Consider the following 25,436-nt stretch of genomic DNA (forward strand, 5'->3'; position numbering starts at 1 on the left):
GTATGAGACAGTACACTGTTAAATGCAAAACCCTGTACAGTGTTGATGATCAGAGGGATCTCAGACTCCAAGTTCATCGCTCCCTGAAAGAGACTGCACAGATTGATCGGGTGGTTAAGAAGGCAAATGGCATGGTTGTCTTTATTAGTTGAAGCATTCAGTTCAAAAGTCGGGAAGTTGTGTTGCTGCTGTTACGAGCCTGGGGTCGTACTGTGACTGTTTCTTTAAGAGCGCCGGCGGGAGGAGGCGGGACTATGACGTCAGTCACAGGCTGACAGCGCTAACTGTGGATTAACCATAAGAGAGAGAGAGCGATCTGCAGACAGGCAGTCGGCCAGTCTGAAGAGAGAGAGAGAGAGAGAGTGAGAGACTGGAAAAGCTGATAGCTTCAGTTAGTCGCAGCTGAGGCTTGGAACTCTCCTCGGCCCACAAGAGTGGGTTGATCATCGGTACACGGAACCACAACGAATGTGTATGGTTGTCACTTGTGTTAACCCTTGCCTGGGTATGTTGTGTGGTAATCCCTGGTAGACGGTATTCCTGTGACAGGTCACTTTCGCTGATAACTCGTATATGGACAGGTTCAACGGATAAAAATTTCGACGACAATTATTTCGAAGTAACGGCCTTTTCTCTACGTTTCACCCTGGATTACAAATATCTCTCTCCCACCATTTATTCCGGGGATTACTGAACTTTCCTACTTTACCATCTCAAGACTCTAAGCTTTGTTCCCTCAGGCTCGATAGTTTGGGAGTTATATTTACACATGTACACACTGTTACCTTTCCTTTATTTCGTTAAGTTACTGTAAGTAGATACTAATAAAGAGAGTGGTTTTAACATCAAAACCAGACTCCGGTATGAACTCTATTGCTGCTGGTTCGTTTCTAAAACGTTACAGTTCGTAACACAGTTTTATAAAACTAGTTAGACCACATCTGAAGAATTTCATACAGTTCTATTCGCCCCCATTCTCGGAAGGATGTCGGGGCTTTGGAGGAGGCGCAGAAGAGGTTTACCAGGATATTGCCTGGATTAGAGGGCATGAGCTGTAACGGGAGGTTGCACAAACTTGTGTTGTTTACTCCAGAGCGGCGCAGACTGGGGTGAGACTGGATGGACATTTATAAGATTACGAGAGGAATAAATTGTGGACAGACGATATATTTTTCCTGGGGGTGAAATGGCTAATACATTTAGGGTGAGAGGAGATGTGAGTGGCAAGTTTGCTTCTTTCCAAAGAGCAATGGATAGCTGGAGTCACTGCCCGGGGGCGGGAAGGAGGAGTCACGTGATCTCATTTTCCCCTCCCATTTAACCACAGATGGGCAGCATCTCTGCGTCGCTGCCGAGGCCCCGCCCTCCGGATGATGCACCAATCACTTTGCGCATGCTCACAGTCTCCAGGCGGGCGCCGTTCTGCGGATTCGGGATCACTGTCTGCGGGCCGAAGATATCACTTTCCCATCGGTGAGTATTGAGACCGATCCCGAGCGGGGAGATCCGATATTGGCCTTGAGCTCCGAACCGAGGGCCAATTACTCATTTAGTACCCAGTTATCTGGGCTCGTCAGGAATGTGTTGACTTCACTGAATCTGCATTGAGCGATCCAAACCAGGAGCCCAGGCTGCCTATTTCCGCGGAATTGAAAGGGGAGTCCCGCCAACAGGTCACGTGAGGCTGTGCGCCGCAGATCTGCTTTGTGACGCACGATCACGTGGTGTGTTGCTAACAATGTTTACAAGAATAATCTCAGGAATGATCGGCTTTATGTATGAAAAGTATTTGATGGTTCTGGACCTGTGCTCAATGGAGTTCAGAGTGGGGGGTGGTGTAGGGATGTATGGTTAAGTAAACTTACCGAATGCTGAAAAGCCTGGATAAAATGGACATGGAAAGGATGTTTCCATTAGACAGAGAATCTGTGATCTGACAGCACAGGCTCAGAATAAAGATGCTTCCCTTTAAAATTGAGGTGAGAAAATTTCTTCAGCCAAAGGAAGTCTGATTTGTGGAATTTGTTGCTGTAGAGGGTGGTTGAGGCTCCATTTGGGTATGTTTATGACAGAGATTAATATATTGATGATTGCTAAGTAGCTTCAGGGTTACTGGAGGAAGGCAGGAATATGGTGTTGGAATGAAAATCAGCCATGGTTGAGTGGTGGGGCAGACCAGATTGATCGAATCACCTAATTCTGTTCCTGTGTCTTATGTCTTACCATAACTGAATGATGGCTCCTTCTTATCCCATATCGTTTTGTGACTTGTGAGGGACAATAAAAGATTATTCACTGAGATCATTATATCTACCTTCAACATTTAAATTTCATTGAGTTTTGCTCTTAGTAACATTAAGCAGAAATGTTTGGTTCTCCTTTCTATTGTCAATGTGCTTCATTATCTTTCATGTTAAAGTTAGACCTGCGGTGAGAGATTTATTGGAAGAAAAACCCAACTGGAAGCAAACCACAACTGAAGACAGTGGAACATCAACAAGTGAACCAGCCCGAGGATTGAGAGCGTCAACTGGAGAGAACCCATCTGACTCAGAGAATCCAGTGATTCAGTCAGGAGAAAGTTTGGTGAGTCTCATTTACTGAAACACTGGTCCTTTAGACATTACATACCTGTAAAAGGAAGGTAGGAAATTGTTGGAGTGAGACTGAATGTGCCCAGAGGAGCCAGTTATGCCTCTGTCAGATCCAGTTGCAATCACTCCAGGTCTGGTAATGTGCTTCCAGCAGCCCAGTCCTTTAAAACCACTCCCATTCTGTGGAAGTCGAGTCCGGATAAAGTCACTCAGAGACCGTATAAATACAAACTCTTTACTCCAAGCACCTGGGGCTTACTCAGTTAGTCGCTCAAACAGGAACAGTCATAGACTGTTTATGTCGTTAGTGTCGTTAGTATCCAATCCACTAACTGACTAACAATTCCCCTTACACCACAGATATATCTGTCCAGATACCCACCACACAAGGCAGGCTGGAGCCAAAGTTATTTACTATATTACAGCCCCTTAAGATAAATTACAAAATAGTCATAATGGCTTACACACACAGAACGGACTGAAGCTGTCCTATCTCTACGCATGAGTGCACAATTCAGATAAACATCCAGAAACCCTAGCTAGCTACCCTCAAGAAGAAATATGGCTCAGCATGGCTTAGTACATTGGCTAATCATCAGCAATTTCTTTCAGAAGAACAGGCGGCTATTGTTTAAGAAAGTGTTAACCCTTTTACATACTTTACCACTCCCTCCTTTTGATTCATTTTTATCAATGAATAAAAACAATGCACAACAGTAATTATAACAATGATATGCACAACTATTAAGCCATAATGCAATATCATGCCTCACATATTACCAAACAGGCCTTCAAATACTACCATTTCGACCCTTCGGTGAACCTGTGTAAATCCTGCCCTACTTTCTTGATGCTGTCAATCTCCGTGGCAGTGTGCTTGGAGAGGGATGTAATGTTAGTAGACTCATCAGGGATATAGGTGCAGCATTCTGTGTCAATAATAACACAGGTTCCCCCTTTCGCAGCTTGGATAAAATCTAAAGCCATACGATTCTGTACGACTGTTTGCCGGATTGCAATCATTTCAGTGGATATTTCTGTTACTTGGGCCTTTGTTTCTGTCAGGGCCCCTGCAGTATTGTGTCCAGCTCCTCAAGTGCTGTAGCCAAATTGATTATCTTTGGTGGATTCCTGGCTACTACATAGGAGAGAAAAGTGATCATCCAAAATCACTCAGTCTCAGTTATTCCTCTCCGCTGCTGGGCACCTGCAAGTATGGCCAGGATGCATGTTTCCCAGTCGGGGAAGTTGCGTTTGGTGGCCCCTAGTTCTACCTGTTTGGCATCGGTGTGACAGAGACACAGAAATGTGTTAACATGGGGACCCCGGATTGTGGGGTGATCCCTCTCAAAGACATAAACACGAACACCACTGTTAACATACCTGTAACAATTTAAATGAACCAGCAGCAATAGACCACACATGGAGTCTGGTTTTGATGTTAACACCACTATCTTTATTTGTATCTACTTATAATATAACAACTTAAGCAAAACAATCAAAAGGGACCTTGGGGTTCAAATCCATACATTCCTCATGGTTGCTGCACAGGTTGATAGGGTGGTTAAGAAGGCCTATGGTATGCTAGGCTTCATTAACAGGGGGATTGAGTTCAAGAGTAGAGAGGTCATGTTGCAACTCTACAAATCTCTGGTGAGACTGCTCTTAATGTTTAATTCTGGTCACCTCATTATAGGAAGGATGTGGACGCTATGGAGAGGGTGAAGAGGAGATTTACCAGGATGTTGCCTGGTTTGGAGAACAAGTCATATGAATCAAGGTTCGCAGAGCTGGGACTTTTCTCTTTGGAGAGTAGAAGAATGAGAGGGGACGATAGAGGTCTACAAGATTATGAGAAGCATAGACAGGGCGGATAGTCAGTATCTGTGTCTCAGGGCAGCAATAGCAAATACCAGAGGGCATATGTACAAAATTAAGGGAGGGAAGTCTAGGGGAGACATCAGTGGTATGTTTTTTTACACAGAAGGTTGTGGGTGCCTGGAATGACTTGCCGGGGATGGTGGTGGAGGCTATAACATTAGGGCTATTTAAGAGCCTCTTGGACAGGCACATGGATGAAAGAAAAATAGAGGGTTATGTGGTAGTGTGGATTTAGTACATTTTTTTAAGGGTTATATGGGTCAGCACAACATGGAGGGCTGAAGGGCCTGTACTGTGCTGTAGTGTTCTATGGTTAACAGTGTTATGTGTGTACATATGTGTAAATATAACTCCCAAACCATTGAGCTCAGGGAATACCAAGCTTAGAGTCTTAAGATGGTAAAGTATGAAAGTTCAGCTCATCCACGGAATAAATGATGAGAGAGAGATATTTGTAATCGAAGGTGAATGTCGAAAGTAGGCAATTGCTTCCAATTCCACAAGTTCCACGGTGGTAAAACAGGATAACAGTCGCCGAAGATCTTATCCGTCTTCGTTCCAAATCCACATATGAATTATCACCAAAACTAGCTTATAACATGTGTACCGTCTTCAAAGGGAACTTCCACCCAGGCAAGCGTTAACACACAGGTAGATTCCACAAGGTACTCCCAATCCAGATCCAACACACAAAGTATAACTGACAGTGATTTCCACAGAATACCTTTCTCACAAGTGGTTACCACATAACACACCCAAATCCAGTTAAGGGTTAACAAAAGTGGTAGCCACGGGATACTCCATCAAAATCCCCATATGGATTATAGGAATTATCACCAACAGTGATTTGTCACGGGGTACCCTGTACAAGTGAATTACCACCCCCAGGCAAGGGTTAGCACAAGTGGTCTTCACAGGTTACTGCCAAATGTAAAGATCCACTCGAGTGGATCAAACAAAGTGACAATCACACATTCAACAGACAATAGACAATAGGTGCAGAAGTGGACCATTCAGCCCTTCGAGCCTGCACCGCCATTTTGAGATCATGGATGATCAATTCCTTATCAATTCCCAGTTCCTGCCTTGTCCCCATATCCCTTGATTCCCCTATCCATAAGATACCGATCTATCTCCTTCTTGAAAGCATCTGGAGAATTGGCCTCTACTACCTTCCGAGGCAATGCATTCCAGACCCCCCCCCAACTCTCTAGGAGAAGAAGTTTTTCCCTTATTCTCAAACCATGCCCTCTGGTACTGGACTCTCCCAGCATCTGGAACATATTTCCTGCCTCTATCTTGTCCAATCCCTTAATAATCTTATATGTTTCAATCAGATCCCCTCTCAATCTCCTTAATTCCAGCGTGTACAAGCCCAGTCTCTCTAACCTCACTGCGTAAGACAGTCCAGACATCCCAGGAATTAACCTCGTGAATCTACGCTGCACTTCCTCTACAGCCAGGATGACCTTCCTTAACCCTGGAGACCAAAACTGTACACAATACTCCAGGTGTGGTCTCACCAGGGCTCTGTAAAAATGCAAGAGGATTTCCTTGCTCTTGTACTCAATTCCCTTTGTAATAAAGGCCAACATTCCATTAGCCTTCTTCACTGCCTGCTGCACTTGCTTATTCACCTTCAGTGACTGATGAACAAGGACTCCGAGATCTCTTTGTATTACTCCCTTACCCAACTCTATACCATTCAGATAATAATCTGCCTTCCTGTTCTTACTCCCAAAGTGGATAACCTCACACTTATTCACATTAAACGCCATCTGCCAAGTATCTGCCCACTCATCCAGCCTATCCTGAATTCTCCTAACATCCTCATCACATGTCACACTGCCACCCAGCTTAGTAACATCAGCAAATTTGCTGATGCTATTCTCTATGCCTTCATCTAAATCGTTAACGTAAATGGTAAACAGCTGTGGTCCCAATACCGAGCCCTGTGGCACCCCACTAGTCACCACCTGCCATTCCGAGAAACACCCATTCACCGCTACCCTTTGCTTTGTTGGGCTCAGGTTATGTCCTGTGTTCGTTTGGAAGAGAGACAACCAACACCTGATTATAGTGAAACGTGGCTTTATTGCAGAATCGTAACTGGCACAGCGAGTACACAAGCATCGCTGGAGAAGGCGCGTTCTGCCTTCCCCTTACATTCTGTTCTTATTTATACCCCTTTTCCCCATTCCAACCCCTCGCTACACATATTTGGTAAGGCCGAACTTTGTTGTACATATTTGGTAATATCGGGCACTTGTGTCCTCCTTATTGGCCCGATGCCATTCACCCACGAGTTACCTGTTTCTTTTGTTTACTGAATCGCGTGACACTAGCAGTTTTGGTGTAGCGGAATCCTCAGTTTCGCTTCCTCCCTCCCTTGTACTCCTGTCTCCTAATATCACGCGAGCCACTCCTGACCTGTAGTGGCAGTCTCGAATTAACCCTAACATTAACCCTAACATTCCCTCCCTTGGCCTCCCTGAGGCCACATCCCTTACAAGCTTTTTCCGCGGCTGTCGGGATCAGGCAGGGAGGTGAGCATCCCCCGGCACTCTTTGGCGTGTCCTCCCTCTTTGCATATCCTGATTTGTCCGACCTAGGGTCACAAAATATGGGTAGGGGTTCCCTAAACATCAGCAATTTTTACAAGTAGCATGCAACATTTCAGAAGACTTATTCAAAAGCAACTCTCAATTTCCCCCTTTGCATGGCCCATTCCAGTCCGTGTTTTCCCATAGTGCGTCCGTTTCCGGGAGGGCCATGTCCTCCCTCTCCACCGGGAACAAGGGTGCCTGGTACGCCGGTGGAGGTCCATCCTTTCCGGTCAAGGCTCGATCTATAGTTTGGACGACTAGGGTCCTGATACAGGGTATGCAACAACAACCACACGTGATAAATATAGCAATTGAAATAGACAGTCCTAGAGCCAACTGTCCCAGGAACGCTCCCCACTTACCAAAGGTCTTATTCAGCCAATCTACCACTGGGTTGTTTACCCCGGACTGCTCTTTCAGCTCGTTGGCCAACGCCCGGAGTTCTATCAGGCTCCTGGTCAGCTTTCCGTCTGGTCCACCCCATTCCCCACCAAACATCATCCCAAGAGGCACACCACTGCCCTCCCGCCGTTCGTTTATTGGGATAGATGGGTGGATACCCTAGTCCGAGTGCCGCAAAGGGATACATGTAGACTTCGTATCCTTTCCATCCGGCTTCTGAACCTCCCCAGCAGTCAATCACATCACAAAGGTTAAATAGAAAAACTTTATCCCTCTTTGGGTCGGCGTCTAATATCACTCTGGCCCCGCAGGGGTCCGGCGCTCCCTGAACGAGATGTCCCAGGAGAGCGGCAATACTTATCCACCCCAACATCCAGTTACTCATCCTTGCCCGTTTCCTCCTCCGAGCCCTCTTCGTCAATCGTTTCAATTAGATTAATTTGGCTTCCTTTTGCGGATCTGGAGCAGTGAGAAAATTATGCCAGTTATTGTCACCCTCCCTTCTTACCTTTTAATGCCCTGTTGGAGACCTCGGTTACAGGGTATGGACCATGCCACCGTTTTTCGTTCCAGGTGAGCTTCCCCGGGCCTCGGAGGAACACTTCCACTCCTACCTTGATGGTGTCCGACCCCTGCGGCTGCTCACTGTTAGATTATTGAACTCGCACAGTTATCAATTTTACCATATTTCTAAAAACTCTCATATACTCTGTTACTCAACACGCAAATGTCTGAGTTTTGGTAACTTGAAGTTGAAGTGCTCCATGGCTCCCTAGTACACGGAGAGGATCAAATGTGGGACAGTCGCCTTTTAAAACCTGACCTTCGCGTGGGAGATTTCTCCTCTTAACAACCAGTCTAAGGTAGGCGCCGTCAGTATCTCCGTGCACTACGGTGTACCGCGTAACTTTTCTCCTCCTCACTTCTGAGACTTTTATGCCCTTCGTGGGCGGCGGGGTACTCAACTCCCCTCACTCAGAAGACTTTTCCACGGGCGGAGGATCCTGCTAAAACGGATAAGAAAAAATAAGTACTTACCAGTCACGATTCCGCACCTGGAATGAACTTTCCCAAGGTAATTTGGGGTTGGTGAGGTTCCGTCAGCAGACAAGATCTAACTCAGTAATTTAACTATCTAGTGGAAGTCTTCGATATAACAGGCACTTCCTGACCTTAATCGAGGTGCGGCCGCAAGTTGTCTGCCGTCGGACCCGCCAGCCTGTGTTGTCTCTTCCCTCCCCACGTCGGGGTCACCAATTGCTGGGCTCAGGTTATGCCCTGTGTTCGTTTGGAAGAGAGACAACCAACACCTGATTATAGTGAAACGTGGCTTTATCGCAGAATCGTAACTGGCACAGCGAGTACACAAGCATCGCTGGAGAAGGCGCGTTCTGCCTTCCCCTTACATTCTGCTCTTATTTATACCCCTTTTCCCCATTCCAACCCCTCGCTACACATATTTGGTAAGGCCGAACTTTGTTGTACATATTTGGTAATATCGGGCACTTGTGTCCTCCTTATTGGCCCGATGCCATTCACCCACGAGTTACCTGTTTCTTTTGTTTACTGAATCGCGTGACACTAGCAGTTTCGGTGCAGCAGAATCCTCAGTTTCGCTTCCTCCCTCCCTTGTACTCCTGTCTCCTAATATCACGCGAGCCACTCCTGACCTGTAGTGGCAGTCTCGAATTAACCCTAACATTAACCCTAACACTTTCTATCTGCCAACCAGTTTTCTATCCATGTCAATGCCTTCCCCCCGATGCCCTGAGCTTTGATTTTATCCACCAATCTTCTATGTGGGACCTTATCAAATGCCTTCTGAAAATCGAGGTACACTACATCCACTGGATCTCCCCCATCTAACTTCCTGGTTACATCCTCGAAAAACTCCAACAGATTAGTCAAGCATGATTTACCCTTGGTAAATCCATGCTGGCTTGGCCCAATCCTATCACTGCTATCTAGATATGCCTCTATTTCATCCTTAATAATGGACTCTAGCATCTCTCCCACCACCGATGTCAGGCTGACAGGTCGAGAGTTCTCTGTTTTCTCCCTCCCTCCTTTCTTAAAAAGTGGGATAACATTAGCCATTCTCCAATCCTCAGGAACTGACCCTGAATCTTAGGAACATTGGAAAATGATTACCAATGCATCCGCAATTTCCAGAGCCACCTTCTTAGTACCCTAGGGTGCAGACCATCTGGACCTGGGGATTTGTCAGCCTTCAGTCCCATCAGTCTACTCATCTCCGTTTCCTTCCAAATGTCAATCTGTTTCATTTCCTCTGTTACCCTATGTCCTTGGCCCATCCAGACATCTGGGAGATTGCTTGTGTCTTCCTTAGTGAAAACAGATCTAAAGTACTCATTAAATTCTTCTGCCATTTCTCTGTTTCCCATAACAATTTCACCCAATTCATTCTTCAGGGGCCCAACATTGTTCTTAACTATCTTCTTTCTCTTCACATGCCTAAAAAAAGCTTTTGCTATCTTCCTTTATATTCCTGGCTAGCTTGCGTTCGTACCTCATTTTTTCTCCCCGTATTGTCTTTTTAGTTAAGTTCTGTTGTTCCTTAAAAACTTCCCAATCATCTGTCCACCCACTCACCTTAGCTCTGTCATATTTCCTTTTTTTTAATGCTATGCAGTCTCTGACTTCCTTTGTCAACCACTGAGGCCCCTTTTCCCCCCTTTGAATCCTTCCTTCTCTGGGGGATGAACTGATTTTGCACCTTGTGCATTATTCCCAAGAATACCTGCCATTGCTGTTCCACTGTCTTTTCTGCTAGGCTATCCATCCAGTCAACTTTGGCCAGCTCCTCCCTCATGGCTCCATGGTTTCCCCTGTTCATCTGCAACACTGACACCTCCGAGCTGCCCTTATCGTTCTCAAATTGCAGATAAAAGCTTATCATATTGTGATCACTACCTCCTAATGGCTCCTTTTCTGCGAGATCGCTTATCAAATCCTGTTCATTACATAACACTAAATCCAGAATAGTCTTGTCCCTGGTCGGCTCTGGTACAAGCTGTTCCAAGAATGCATCCCGTAGGCACTCTACAAACTCCCTATCCTGTGGTCCAGCACCAACCTGATTCTCCCAGTTCACCTGCATGTTGAAATCCCCCATAACTACTGCGACATTAGCTTTGCCACATGCACGTATACCCTTGTACATTCATTTCCCAGGTCTGATCTCCCTGCAGCCATGTCTCCGTTATCCCAGCAACATCATAGTTACCCATTCGCACCTGAGCTTCAAGCTCATCCGCCTTATTCCTGACACTTCGTGCATTCAGATATAGAATTTTTAACCCATTTCTCCTCTCTCTGTTTGAATCGCTGCCTATTGTGCTTAACCCAGCTCCCTGAACTCCCATCGGGCTATACGCCCCTAGAATTTTGTTGTCCTTCCTACATTTACTTATTCTTGCAACACATTTAACTCCATGTTCAGTCAGACCATCCCTCTCTACACGAGTCCTCCTTATCACTTGTTCCGCCCCACCTTCCTCTACTACACACTTAATATTCCGGAACCGTGTAGTCCCCACCTGTCCTTTATTCATCCTCTCGCTATCCTCTCTCACATTCTGGATCCCCGCCCATTGCAAATTTAGTTTAAACCCCCCCCCAAGAAGCTCTAGCAAACTTCCCTGCAAGAATGTTAGTACCGCTCCAGTTCAGGTGTAAACCGTCCCTTCGGAACAGATCCCACCTTCCCTGGAATAAGGCCCAATTATCCACAAACCTGAATCCCTCCCTCCTGCACCATCCTCTCAGCCACGTATTAATTTTTATAATCCTCCTGTTCCTTGCCTCACTCGCACGTGGCACAGGTAGCAATCCTGAGATTGTTACCCTGGAGGTCCTGCTCTTCAGCTTCACACCTAACTCCCTGAACTCCCTACGCAGGACCCCCTCACTCATCCTACCCACGTCATTGGTCCCTACATGGACCACAACATTTAGATCCTTGCCCTCCCTCTTGAGAATAAACTGCACCCGATCTGAGATGTCTCGGACCCCGGCACCAGGGAAGCAACATACCATCCGAGACTCCCGATCTTCCCCACAAAATCTCCTGTCCGCCCCCCTGACTATAGAACCCCCTATCACTACTGCTCTCTTCTCTTCCCTCCTCCCCTTCCTAGTCGCGGGTCCAACTTCAGTGCCAGAGACAGGACCACTGCAGCTTGTTCCTGGTAGGTCATCCCCACCAACAGTATCCAAAACGGTATACTTATTTTTGATGGGAACGGCCACAGGGGTGCTTTTCTCTCTCTGTCTGCTCCCCCTGCCTCTCTTGACTGTCACCCATTTGCCTACCTCCTGTCTTTTCGGTGTGACTGCCTCCCGATAACTCTTATCTATCTCTGCCTCTGCCTCCCGAATGATCCGTAGTTTATCCAGCTCCTGCTCCAATTCCCTAACTCGGTCTGATAGGAGCTGCAGCTGGATGCACCTATTGCAGGTGTGGTCATCAGGGACAACTGTGTTGACCCTGACCTCCCACATACTGCATACGGAGCACACCACTGCTCTAACTGTCTCCCCCATTACCTGATCCTAGATTAGTCAGAATAAATGAAAAGCAGGCTTCTTGCCGAAGTCCTCTTGCGCCGAAGCCCGCTGAGCCAAAGCCCAGCAATCTGCTCCTGCGCACTCCGCTGCCCGCTCCTGAAAGTGGGTCGCTTTTTAAAGCCCGCGCTCGCCGCTGACGTCACCCGCGCTCACGCAGCTTTACCTTCCTCCTCAGGTATTTTCCAGGTATTTGCTGGATCTATAATCAACCCACCCTTGTGGGCACAGGAGAGTTCAAACAGCAAACTTCGGCCACTAGGTCCTTTGTTTCGAACCTTCCATCTTCTTTCTTTCTCTCCATCTGACTGTCTGTCTCTGACTGTCCTTGCTTAAATAAAGCAAACTGCGAGCTATGTAAACACAAGCTGTGAGCAAGTGTAAGCACGCTGCAGAGTCGATTAGTTCCACCCCTCCCTCTCTCTCAGTAAGAATCAAACAGGAGCCGAGAAAGCCGGCGGCTGACGTCACTCAGGCACTCTCTGAGTGACAAGAAACCTGGAGGTTCATCACACCACGATCAACCAATACTTTTTCCTTTAGTCCGAGAGAGTCCTTCTACTCAGTTCCTTCAGTAACACGATTGTAGTCTGTTTGATGTATCCACCGAGATTAACCCTTCAGTCTCAGAGCCGTGGAGTGGTCAGTAACACCTAATATGGTCCTCTCCACCGAGGTCTGATTTTCCCTCAATCCCAGTTCTTGGTCAGGACAAAATTCCCAGGTTCTAGGGTGGGATAGTCACTCCTCTCTGCGGGGTGGTTCTCTTCCTTGTAAACCTGTAGTACCTGTGAATGTAATGTTTGGAAAATTTTGTTTAGTTGGCATATGTATTTCCCCATCTCTTCCCCGAGGGTATGCATATCCAATTTACCTGGTAGACTTTCTGGGAACAATGGTACACAAGGTCTTAGTCCACAGGGTGTCCTCATGGGCCGTCCATAAATGATTTCAGCTGGTGACAGCACTGTTTTCCCCTGTGGGGTGACCCTCATGTAGAATAGGTCTAACAGTGGGACCTTCATCCACGCGAGTCCAGTCTCCGCTGTTAGTTTGGCCAATTTACTCTTCAGAGTGCCATTGACACTTTCCACTAAGCCAGCGGCCCGTGGGTGGTGTACACAGTGGAAATGTTGCTTGATAGCTAGTTTGTTACACACCCCTTCGCTTGCTTTCGCCACAAAGTGTGGGCCATTGTCAGAGCTCAGCATCTCTGGCAATTCCCAGTACCTGGGAATTATATCCCGTAATAATACCTTCACAACAGTCTTAACAGTATTATTGGTAGTTGGAATAGCTTCAATCCATCTATTAAGTGCATCTATAATAACTAAGCAGTATCTATAGCAATGTACTCTAGGCAATTCAGTAACATCAACTTGTAGACACGAAAATGGTCAAGGGAGTCGTACCCGGTGTGCAGGGTGCAGGTTAACAACCATTCCCTCCTTTTCCAGGTGTGTGAATAATTGACCAATATAGGTAAAAACTGTGTAGGAACACAAACCAGTCCCGCTGGGGTGATCCAGAAACCTCGGTCGGGGTCTTTCTGGCACCCCACCTGGAACTACAGCTTGCACTCCTCCTCAGAGGCGTCCCCCTGAAAAGTACGTACCTCCCACATGTCTGGCAAACTCGTTCTGCTTGAGTCATGGAGGATTGCTTGATGGGGACCCGAGGAGACTACAACTATCGAGGATTGTGCAGCACTTTTCGCTGTCTAATCTGCTGAAGCATTGAGTTTAGTGACCTGGTTGGCCATGCGGGTGTGGGCTGCACATTTAATAATAGCCAAAACTCGAGGTAGCTGTTGAGCGGTGAGTAAGTTGTTTACAAAGGAGGCATTACTAATGGGGTGGCCAGAGCAAGTCAGGAATCCCCATGTTCCCAGAGAGCCCGGTAGTCATGTACAACTCCAAATGCATAACGGGAGTCCGTGTAATTGTTCGCACTTTTAACTGTTGCTAGGATACAGGCACAAGTCAGAGCAAACAGCTCAGCCTTCTGGACGAGACAGCTGCTTCAAAAGAGGCCTGCTCAATTACTTCACTGTCCGTCACTATCGCATCACCAGAATATTGTTTCCCTGCTGGATCCACAAAAGGGCTTCCATTCTCATAAAACATTGCCTCGTGCTTGAGGGGATATTGCAGAGTGGATGGGAGAGTCTGTCCTTCTTTCATGGTGATCCAGACGGGGGGCAGTTTTAGAAATTAACAAGCAAGGCCAATTTCATGGCCTGAGATTGCCCAGAGATGGGGTACAGCCTCTTGGGTTCGGTCAATATTAAAAGAGTGTCTTACCAGATGTCCTGTCTTCACCTGAGTCCTTCCAGTATCAGAGTTGGCATGCGGCCAAGTCTGGCCAGCCTCCCTTGGTGCTGGAGGCTTGTTTCATCAGGGTGTAGGCAAGGAACCCTAGGCTCTTTGGCTTGAACCCAAGGCAAACCCTCACGGTGGTATGGGGAACCACCTGTCCTGTCTGTCGCCAAAGGAAATCCGGAACTTCGGCCAGTAATGCACTGTTCTCTCTTCCTTTAACCTCTCTAATGTGACTGGGAACTTTGTCCCTAGAGGGGTGCATAATACTGGCTTTTGTCAATCCCCCTGGAATTCCACCTGTAGTGGCTGTGTATGTGAATACGTGCTTTCCGTGCCTTCGAACCCAGACAGAGTGATTGTCGTGTTTGATAGCTGGAATCCATTTTCCAATATTATTTCCTGATTGAGAGTGGTTGTGGTTGCCGGCATATCAATCATAAATGGAATTGGAATTCCAGCAACTTGCAATATTACATTGGGCTCTTCCTGAGGGGTGGTACTCACGGCAGGAAGCATCCTTGCTTGTTAATTTGAAAATGGGTTGTTGCCCCACCTGTCCCTTGGTAGGTTTTTGTTCCCATTTCTGATCCCCAGATATAGCCCTCTCACATCCTTCTTCCCACTGAACATCTTCTCCTTTAATATTAGTTCCTTTCAGGGTTGATTGGGATTTGATAGTCAGGTCCCAACAAGATGTCAAAGCTCGTCACATTCGATTTTGGTCATTGTTAGGCCAATCCATATTATTTGTTTAATCATGTTGGCCAACTTAGTTGGTTAGTATTGGAGCAGGAGGGCGTTAAACTGGGGGGACAGATTCCCATCTTTACAGGCTTGGTCAGAAGTTGTTCAGACCTCAGATGGAGTCAGCAATCAAATGGCTGAGCATGGTGCGATGAATGTGCTGAGCTGTGTATATCACAATGCAAGAAGCATCGTAGGAAAGCCAAATGAGCTCAGGGCAGGGAATTACGATATTGTAGCCATGATTGGGACTTGGTTGCACCCAACAGTCTGAGGGATTTAGAGGAACAAATTTGTAGAGAGATCGCAGACCATGCCAAGAAACAAAGCTTGATGCAGTAAGTGATTTTAACTTTCCATATATTGACTAGGACTCCCATAATGTAAAAGGACTAAATGGGGTAAAGTTTGTCAAATGTGCCCTTAATCAGTGCGTAGGAATCCCGACGTAGAAGTGTGCAATAAGCTGTTAGGAAATGATCCAGGGCTGATGACAGAAATTAGTGATCATAATGCCATGAGATTCAAAAGTAAATATGGAAAAAGAGAGGTCTGGACCATGGGTTGAGATTCTAAACTGGGGAAAGGTCAATTTTGATGTTATCAGAAAGGATCTGACAAATCTGGTTTGGGACGGCTGTTTTCTGGCAAAGGAGTACTTGGTAAGTGGGAGGCCTTCAGAAGTGAAATTTTGAGGGTGTGGAGTTTGTATGTGCCTGTCAAAATAAAAGTTGAAAGGTACCTGGTGCAGGGAGCCTTGCTTTTCAAGAGATATTGAGGCCCCGGATATTTTATTCTTCTGAATGTCTCAGACTGTTGGGTGCTACCAAGACTCATTAATGACTACAAATCATAATTCCATGCGAGCTCATCTGACTTTTTACTTAGTCGTCTTCTGTTGGTTTCTAAAAGCTTCTCAATAGTTTTTGCTCTTTTGTTTGCTCTCTCTTTGGTCTTTATGTTTGTTTTGGCTTCTCATTTCAGCCATGGTTGTGTCATCCTGCCTTTCCAATACTTCCATTTCTTTGGGATGTATCGATCACTCAGCTCCTGTATTGCTCCCAGAAACTCCAGTCATTGCTGCTCTGTTGTCACTCCTACCTTTCCCTTCCAAACAAGTTTGGCCAGCTTCTCTGTCATAGAAACATGGAGAAGTTCAGTACAGAAACAGGCTGTTTAGCCCACCTAGTCGATGCTGAGAACACATTTAAGCTGTCTAATGCAACTACTTGCACAGGGACAATCACCCTTCATGACCCTACCATCCAAGTACCTATCAAACTTCTCTTATTGTTGAAACTGGTCTTATATTCACCACTTTTGCTGGCGTCTCATTCCACAGTCTCACGACCATTTCATTAAAGAGCTTTCCCAAATGTTCCCGTTAAATTTTCACCTTCCCCACTTACCCATGACCTCTGGTTGTCATCCTACCCAACCTCAGTGGAAAAAGCTGTTTGCATTTACCCTCTCTATACCCTCATAATTCTAACAGATCCTCAAAGCAATGTATAATTTACTTTCTGATGTTTAGACCCTTTTTTAGGTCTATAAAGTGATGAGGGGCATTGATCGTGTGGATAGCCAGAGGTTTTCCCCCCAGGTTTGAAATGGCTAACACGGGGGGACATAGTTTTAAGGTGCTTGGAAATAGTTACTGAGTGGATGGCAAGGGTAAGTTTTTTACCTAGAAAATAGTGTGTGCATGTAATCCACTGCCAGCAGTGGTGGTTGAGGTAGATACAATAGGGTTTTTTAACAGCCTCTTAGATAGGCACATGGAGCTTAGAGAAATAGAGGGCTCTGTGCTAGGGAAATTCTAGGCAGTTTCTAGAGTAAGTTATGTGGTTGGCACAACATTGTAGGCTGAATGGCCTGGAATATGATGTAGATTTCTATGCTCAATGTTCTATGTTGAACAGTGAAATAACATCTCTTCTTTAATCTGTACAGGGTCCACAATTTTAATGTGGCTTTTTCACACTCCAATAGAACCTTTGTCCATCTCCTGAGTAAATAGAGATGAAAACATATTTAAGATCTCCCCCATCTGCTTTGGTTCCACACGTGGATTGCCATTCTGGTCTTCCAGAGAACCAACTTTGTGCCTTACAATCCTTTTGCTCTTAATCTATCTCTGGAATCCCTGAGGATTATCCTTCATCTTTTCTGCAATGGCAATCTCATGCCTGCTTTTAGCCATCCTGATTTATCTCTTCTGTGTTCTCTTGTATATTTTATACTTCATAAGAACCTGCCTGCCTATCCCTGTTATGAAACTCCATTTTGTGCTTCACCAGGGTCTCAATATCTCTTGAAATCCAAGGTTCCCTGCAGTTTCTATCTTTACCTTTTATTCTGACAAGCACATACCCGCTTTGTACTTTCAAAATTTCGCTTTGAAGGCCTCCCACTTACCAAGCAAACCTTTGCCATAAAGCAGCCTGTCCCAGTCCACAGTTGACAGATCCTACTATCTTAATTCCAGGTGTTGATCCATTCCCTGAACACATCCACCTTTCCTATCATGCTCCTTGCATTGAGATATACAGGGCTCAGCATATACACTGCACCATGCTCAACGTTTTTCATTCCTGACCTTGTCTGAGGTCTGAACAACACCTGTCTCCACAACCCCTACACTATCTGTTCTGTTATTCAGGCATCCATTCCCCCTGAGACGTTAGTTTAACCCCCCTTACCCCCACCCCCCACCATGCAGCTCTATCACCCCTTTTGTTTTCATCTCCCAGTTCAATAAAAAGGAGGTGCATACAGGCAGATAGGAACAAATGGGCTACTTATGAGATACAGGAATTTCAAGTGAACTCTGATGAAAGAAGGCATGAGGTTGCCCCAGCAGACAAGGTGAAGGAGAATCCTCATGGATTCTGCAGATATGTTAAGTGCAAAAAGATTGCAAGGGAAAAATATAATCCTTTACAAAATCAGAATGGTAATCCATATGAGGAGACAAAATAGATGGGGGAGATTTTTTCTGCATTCGTATTTACTCAGGAGGTGGATACAGAGTCTATAGAAGTGAGGCAAAGCAGCATCAAGTTCATGGACACTGTACAGATTACAGAGGTGGAGGTGTTTGCCGTCTGAAGGCAAATTGCCATGGATAAATCCCCAGGGCCTGACAAATTGTTCCCTGGGACCCTTTGGAAGACAAGTGCAGAAGTTGTCGGGGCCCAAGCACAGATATTTAAATCATCCTTAGTGACAGGTGAGGTAGTGGAGGATTGGAGGACAACCAATGTTGTTCCGCTGTTCAAGAAAGGCTCTAAAAATAAACTAAGAAATTGTACATTGGTGTGCTTGACATCAGTAGGGGGAAAGTTATTGGAACTTATGTGCAGGAACCGGATATATAAGTATTTGGATAGATGTGAATTGATTAAGGATAGACAACATGGCTTTGTGCTTGGTAGTTCATGGCTCACCAATCTTATAGAGTTTCTCGAGGAAGTTATCAGGAAAGTGGATGAAGGCAAGGCAGTGGATGTTGTCTACATGGACTTCGGCAAGGCACTTGACAAAGTCTCATATGGGAGGTTGGTCAAGAAGGTTCAGTCACTCAGCATTCAAGATGAGATAGTAAATTGGACGAGACACTGGCTTTGGGAGAAGCCAGAGTGTGGTAGCAGATGATTGCCTCTCTGACTGGAGGCCTGTGACTAGTTGTGTGTCATAGGGATCAGTGCTTGATCTGTTGTTGTTTGTCATCTATATCAGTAATCTGGATGATAGTGTGGTTAACTGGATCAGTAAATTTGTGGATGACACCAAGATTGGGGTGTAGTGGACAGCGAGGGAGACTATCATGGCTTACAGTGCGATCTGGACCAGCTGGAAAAATGGTTTGAGAAATGGAAAATGGAATTTAATGCAGACAAGTGTGAGGTGTTGCACTTTGGTAGGACCTACCAGTGTAGGTATTACACAGTGACTGGTTGGGCACTGAGGAGTGTTTTAGAGGAAAGGGACCTGGGAATACAAGTCTGTAATTCACTGAAAGTGGTATCACAGTTAGATAGAGACGGAAAGAAAGATTTCAGCCCATTGGCCTTCATGAACCAAAGCACTGACAACAGTAGATAGATGAAAGTTGTAAAAGAGGTTCCGAGAGTTCAGAGAAAATTTACAAGGATTTTGCCAGGTCTGGAGGACTTGGGTTACGAGGAAAAATTGAACAGGTTAGGACTTTATTCCTTGGAATGTAGAAGATTGAGGGGAGATTTAATTGTGATAGAGGGGCATAGATAAAATGCAAGCTGGCTTTAACCACGGAGATGGTGTGGAACTACAACCAGAGGCCATGGGTTAAGGGTGAAAGGTGAAATGTTAAGGGGAACATGAGGGGAAACTTCTTCACACAGATGGTCATCTGGGTGCAAAATGAGCAGCCAACACAAATGGTGAATGCGAGCTGGATTTCAACATTTAAGGAGTTTTGTGTAGGGACCTGAATGGTAGGGGTGTGAGAGTGGGGAGTTTAAATAGTTTAGCACAAGCTAGATAGCCCAAAGGGCCTGTTTCTTTGTTGGTACTTTTCTGCAAGAGCCTTTAACAGCTGTGCGGACCAACCATTCATCTCAGCAAGAAATTTTTATAAGGCATTAAAACTGTGGCACTTTAAGTTAATAATACATATAAGAAAATCCCAGCTGCACGTCAAGAAAGACTATTTGCGTGAGAATTTTTCAGTTACTGTGTGGCCAGGCACCCATGCAGCTCAGCAGGGACAGGGAATAATACCAATGGAGGGAGCCAAACTGAGCCAAGGCACAAATTGGAGACCGCAGAAATGCCCCATTCCTATAGAAACAAGAAGGGCATCAGAGAATTGATGGTTATCCCAGATACCAGCACTGTGCCCAGTTAGAAGATGATTTCTCTGTGCAACTTGGGTGGAACCTCACTGTAACAGTGTGATGCTGGATCAAACCTTGGCAACTCAAGTAATCTCTTCCGAAGTGTTGTCCTACACCCAGTGATGGATTTTGTAAATCTTTTTACAGGTTAAAAACGAGAAGGAATTTGTCTCCCGGAAGCTCAAACATGGCACACCAGTTTTCCTGTCTCTGTCTAGATATTTGAGAAGTGAAGCAAGGGATTCAATCGACCATCCTACCTGATCAGACAACGGGGCAGGATTCACTCAGTCATTTGACCAACTGGCACGCCCGTCATTTTACACAGGGGAGAGCCCATTCTTCTGCTCAGACATTGGGAATGGACTCAATCAGTCATCTCAACTGAAGGTACATCAGCAAGTTCACACTGGGCAAGGTCATTCACCTGTTCTGTGTGTAAGAAAGCATTTAGTCTGTCAACCCACCTGTGGACCCACCAGTCAGAAGCTGGTCATCTGCTGAATTTCTGGGAAAGGATTCACTCGGTCATCTGACCTGATGGCACACAAGCGAGTTCACACCGGGGAGCAGCCGTTCACTTGCTCGGGCTGTGGGATGAGATTCACTCGGTCATCCACCCGACAGAGTCACCAGCGAGTTCACACTGGGGAGAAGCCATTCACCTGCTCAGACTGTGGGAAGGGATTCACTTTGTCATCTCACCTACTGACACACCAGCGAGTTCACACTGGGGAGAAGCCGTTCACCTGCTCAGTCTGTGGGAAGAGATTCACTCAGTCATCCCACCTACAGATACATCAGCGAGTTCACACTGGGGAGAAGCCATTCATCTGCTCAGAATGTGGGAAGAGATTCATCAACTCTTCCAGCCTACTGACACACCAGCGAGTTCACACTGGGGAGAAGCCATTCACCTGCTCAGAATGTGGGAAGGGATTCACTCGGTCATTTGACCTAATGGCTCACCAGCAAGTTCACACCGGAGAGCGGCCGTTTACCTGCTCAGACTGTGGGAAGGGATTCACTTTGGCATCGAAACAAGTGAGACACCAGCAAGTTCACACTGGGGAGAAGCCATTCACCTGCTCAGTCTGCGGGAGGGGATTTACTCAGTCATCCCACCTACAGAGACACCAGCGTGTTCACACTGGAGAGAAGCCATTCACCTGCTCAGAATGTGGGAAGAGATTCACTCGGTTATCCAGCCTGCAGTGTCATCAGCATGTTCACACTGGGGAGAAGCCGTTCATCTGCTCAGACTGTGGGAAGGGATTCACTCGGTCATTTGACCTAATGGCTCACCAGCAAGTTCACACCGGAGAGCGGCCGTTTACCTGCTCAGACTGTGGGAAGGGATTCACTTTGGCATCGAAACTAGTGAGACACCAGCAAGTTCACACTGGGGAGAAGCCATTCACCTGCTCAGTCTGCGGGAGGGGATTTACTCAGTCATCCCACCTACAGAGACACCAGCGTGTTCACACTGGAGAGAAGCCATTCACCTGCTCAGAATGTGGGAAGAGATTCACTCGGTTATCCAGCCTGCAGTGTCATCAGCATGTTCACACTGGGGAGAAGCCGTTCATCTGCTCAGACTGTGGGAAGGGATTCACTCGGTCATTTGACCTAATGGCTCACCAGCAAGTTCACACCGGGGAGCGGCCGTTTACCTGCTCAGACTGCGGGAGGGGATTTACTCAGTCATCCCACCTACAGAGACACCAGCGTGTTCACACTGGAGAGAAGCCATTTACCTGCTCAGAATGTGGGAAGAGATTCACTGATTCATCCACCCTACAGAGTCACCAGAAAGTTCACACTGGAGAGAAGCCATTCACCTGCTCAGAATGTGGGAAGAGATTCACTGATTCATCCACCCTACAGAGTCACCAGAAAGTTCACACTGGGGAGAAGCCATTCACCTGCTCAGTCTGTGGGAAGGGATTCACTCGGTCATCCCACCTACTGACACACCAGCGAGTTCACACTGGGGAGAAGCCATTCACCTGCTCAGTCTGTGGGAAGAAATTCACTTCGTCATCCAACCTGCAGAGACATCAGTCAGTTCACACCGGGGAGAAACCGTTCACCTGCTCAGTCTGTGGGAAGGGATTCACTCAATCATCTAAACTGAAGGTGCATCATCGAGTTCACACTGGGGAGAAACCGTTCACCTGCTCAGTCTGTGGGAAGGGATTCACTCGGTCATTTCACCTACTGACACACCAGCGAGTTCACACTGGGGAGAAGCCATTCACCTGCTCAGTCTGTGGGAAGAGATTCACTGATTCATCCAACCTGCAGAGACATCAGTCAGTTCACACCGGGGAGAAACCGTTCACCTGCTCAGTCTGTGGGAAGGGATTCACTCAATCATCTAAACTGAAGGTACATCAGCGAGTTCACACTGGGGAGAAACAGTTCACCTGCTCAGTCTGTGGGAAGGGATTCACTCGGTCATTTCACCTACTGACACACCAGCGAGTTCACACTGGGGAGAAGCCATTCACCTGCTCAGTCTGTGGGAAGGGATTCACTCAGTCCTCCACCCTACAGAAACACCAGTCAGTTCACACATTCTGAACTATTCACCTGCACAGAATGTTGGAAAGGATTCATTCAGTCATCCCAACTACTGGCACACCAGTCAGTTCACGTTCTTATTAATTCCTTGCTTTTGCTTGCTGAGGACATTCATTTTAAGAGAGCGAGTGATTAAGAAGGCAAATCAGTCGGGCTTGCAGCTTGTTTACATCGCTCACAGCTTGTTTAGTTTTAACCGAGGACTCACACTCAGAGTCAGGCGGAGATGAAGGAGGAAAAATGGAAGGATCGAAACCAGGGAACTAGTGGCCAAGGGTCACTGTTTAGAGCTTTCCTATGCCCACAAAGGTGGGTTAAGTGTTGATTCACCATACATCGAATGTGTGGTTATCACCTCATTTGATCCATAGGTGTGGATCGGATTTGGGGTATCCTGTGAAGACTACTTATGTGTTAACGCTTGGCTGGGTGTGGTGTGATAATTCACTTGAAGGCGATACCCCTTGTGACAAGTCACTTTCGGTGATAATTCGTATGTGGATTTGAAACGATGAAGCATAAAATCTACAGCAACTGTTCTCTCGTTTCACCACAATGGAACCTTTGGAATTCGACGTAATTGCCTTCTCTCGACATTTACCCTGGATTACAAATATCTCTCTTTCATCACCTATTCCGTGCATGAACTGAACTTCCAGACTTTACCATCTCAAGACTCTAAGCCTTGTTTTCCCCGAGCTCAATAGTTTGGGAGTTATATTTTGTTACACCTGTGCCCCAACTCTGAGGGGCTGAAGGGTACAAAGTAGCCCCCACCTTTTTGAGAATCGCAAGATCGCTATTAATTCAGGTCAGGAGACGCAGGAAATTAGAGAAAGACACGCAGAGTCCACATGTGGTTTGGAACGTCCTGGCCCCTCAGCGATACGAAGCCACGGGAAACGGCCATTGTCTCTTGGAGACGGAATTGTGTATTGAGTACTGTACTATTTATTTGAAGCCCTCAGGGAATGAGCCGAGGGGGCTGGCTGAGGGATTGCATCATCCCAACCTGATTGACATCTGAGACCCCGTGAGTAAGGATAAAATAGGGTCTGGGGAACAACCCCTTTAGAGGCACCAGGAGAAACGATAGAAATCCCGTGACAGCATTTAATAGCGACTGCCGGTGGTGACACGTGTGTGTGTCCATCCTTGCCCGGATGATGAGTTTTCCACGGAACGGCTTAGCTAAAGGACCGACTACAAAAACGGAACTCTCGAAGGATCGACATCATAAAAAGGAAAGCAGGCAAGTTTAAAACATCTGTCTCTCTTGACTCCAACAAAAGGCTGCAGCCTGCATGAACTTGAGTGACTTTTATATTTCCATCGGACAATACATTATCCCCTACACAACGATAGAGTTATTTCTTATTGATAATTATTATACCCGTGCTTTTAGATTTAGCATTGACAACGTATATTATGTATGTTTGCATTGATATTATTTTTGTGTATTTTTATCAATAAATACTGTTAAAAATAGTACCATCAGACTTCAATGGACCTTTCTATCTTTGCTGGTAAGTGACCCAGTTATGGGGTACGTAACAATTTACACACACATATATACACATAAAACTGTTAACTTTTGCTAGTATCTTGCTTAATTTACTTTATTGTAAGTAGATACTAATAAAGATAGTGGTTTTAACATCAAAACTAGACTCCAGTAGTCTATTGTTCCTGGTTAATTTCTAAAACTTTAGTTTCTAAATTTTTATTCATAACAAAATTGGGGCCTGCATCTGGGATATGAACAAATTTGAGGGCGTGTTGATTAATTAATTATTGATTTCATTGGGGAAATCCCTTTTGATTTATTTGTCTGCAAAATTAGCAGCAATGGATGTTGATAAATGTCTGGAAGCACCAACCTCTGAGTCACTAGAGGACGCCAGAAGGATCGTGTTGTTGTGTATTGTGAAAAGGTTTAAACTTGCTAAGGTGAAATTGACACTGAGGAAGGCACAGATGCAGAGGATTATAGCTGAACATCATGTATCTGAGGTGTGTTTAAAGTGGAGGAGTTGGAGGTGTTTCTTGAAAGTAAACCTAGTGAGCTTGAGCTCCATTACAAGTTAGAAAAGTTAAAGATGGAGGCTGCGGAAAGGCAGAGGCAGTTTGAGGCTAGAGAGGCAGAAAAACAGAGGGAGGAAGCAGAAAGACAGAGGGTGTTCGAGCTGGAAAAGATAGAGAGATTGCAGCAAAGGGGTCTAGCGTTAGACACTGGTGATAAGTTTGAGGACAGTCGGGAAGTTAAATTGGTACCTCCACTTGACGAGGCAGAGGTTGATAAATACTTTCAGCATTTTGAGAAGTTGCTCAGAGTTTAAAGTGGCCAAAAAGGGTTGGCCTATTCTCTTACAATGTGTAATTGAGGGGAAGGCTCAGCAAGCCTATTCTGCTTTGACAGTTGATGAAGCAGCTGATTATGACATAGTGAAACAGGCTGTGCTCAAACTTACAAGTTGGTCCCAGAATCATACAGGCAAAAGTTTAGAAATTCAAGGAAATGTGTGAACCAGACTTATATGGAATTTTCTTGTGAGAAGTTTGTGTTTTGGCTGGTGCAGATATAAAAATATAAATGATGATTTTAACAGCTTGAAAGAGTTGGTTGTAATTGAAGAATTCAAAAGGTGCGTCTCTGATGGCTTCTCAGTCACTTATATGAGACAGCGTTCTAAAGTTTGGTGATGAGACTGACACTGGTGAGGTAAATCTTATTAAAGGCATTGGGGGCGGCGTGGTTTTTGTGCCATTGCCCAAGGTACCTTTACAGTCAGGGTTGGTTTCCAGACCTGTTAAGATCAGATTGTGCTCCAGTTT

General features: G+C 45.9%; 1 protein-coding gene across 1 annotated transcript; it reads left to right on the plus strand.

Moving 5' to 3' along the window:
• Positions 1-1,357: 1,357 nt before the first annotated feature.
• Positions 1,358-22,601, plus strand: LOC140722234 (uncharacterized). Its single transcript, XM_073037021.1, has 3 exons — positions 1,358-1,473; positions 2,420-2,586; positions 20,163-22,601. Exon 3 carries the CDS (start codon positions 20,556-20,558, stop codon positions 22,599-22,601), a length of 2,046 nt encoding a protein of 681 aa, XP_072893122.1. The 5' UTR covers positions 1,358-1,473; positions 2,420-2,586; positions 20,163-20,555.
• The last annotated feature ends 2,835 nt before the right edge of the window (positions 22,602-25,436 follow it).

Source organism: Hemitrygon akajei, unplaced genomic scaffold (assembly GCF_048418815.1).
Source record: "Hemitrygon akajei unplaced genomic scaffold, sHemAka1.3 Scf000073, whole genome shotgun sequence".
In the NCBI taxonomy this organism is placed as follows: Eukaryota; Metazoa; Chordata; class Chondrichthyes; order Myliobatiformes; family Dasyatidae; genus Hemitrygon; species Hemitrygon akajei.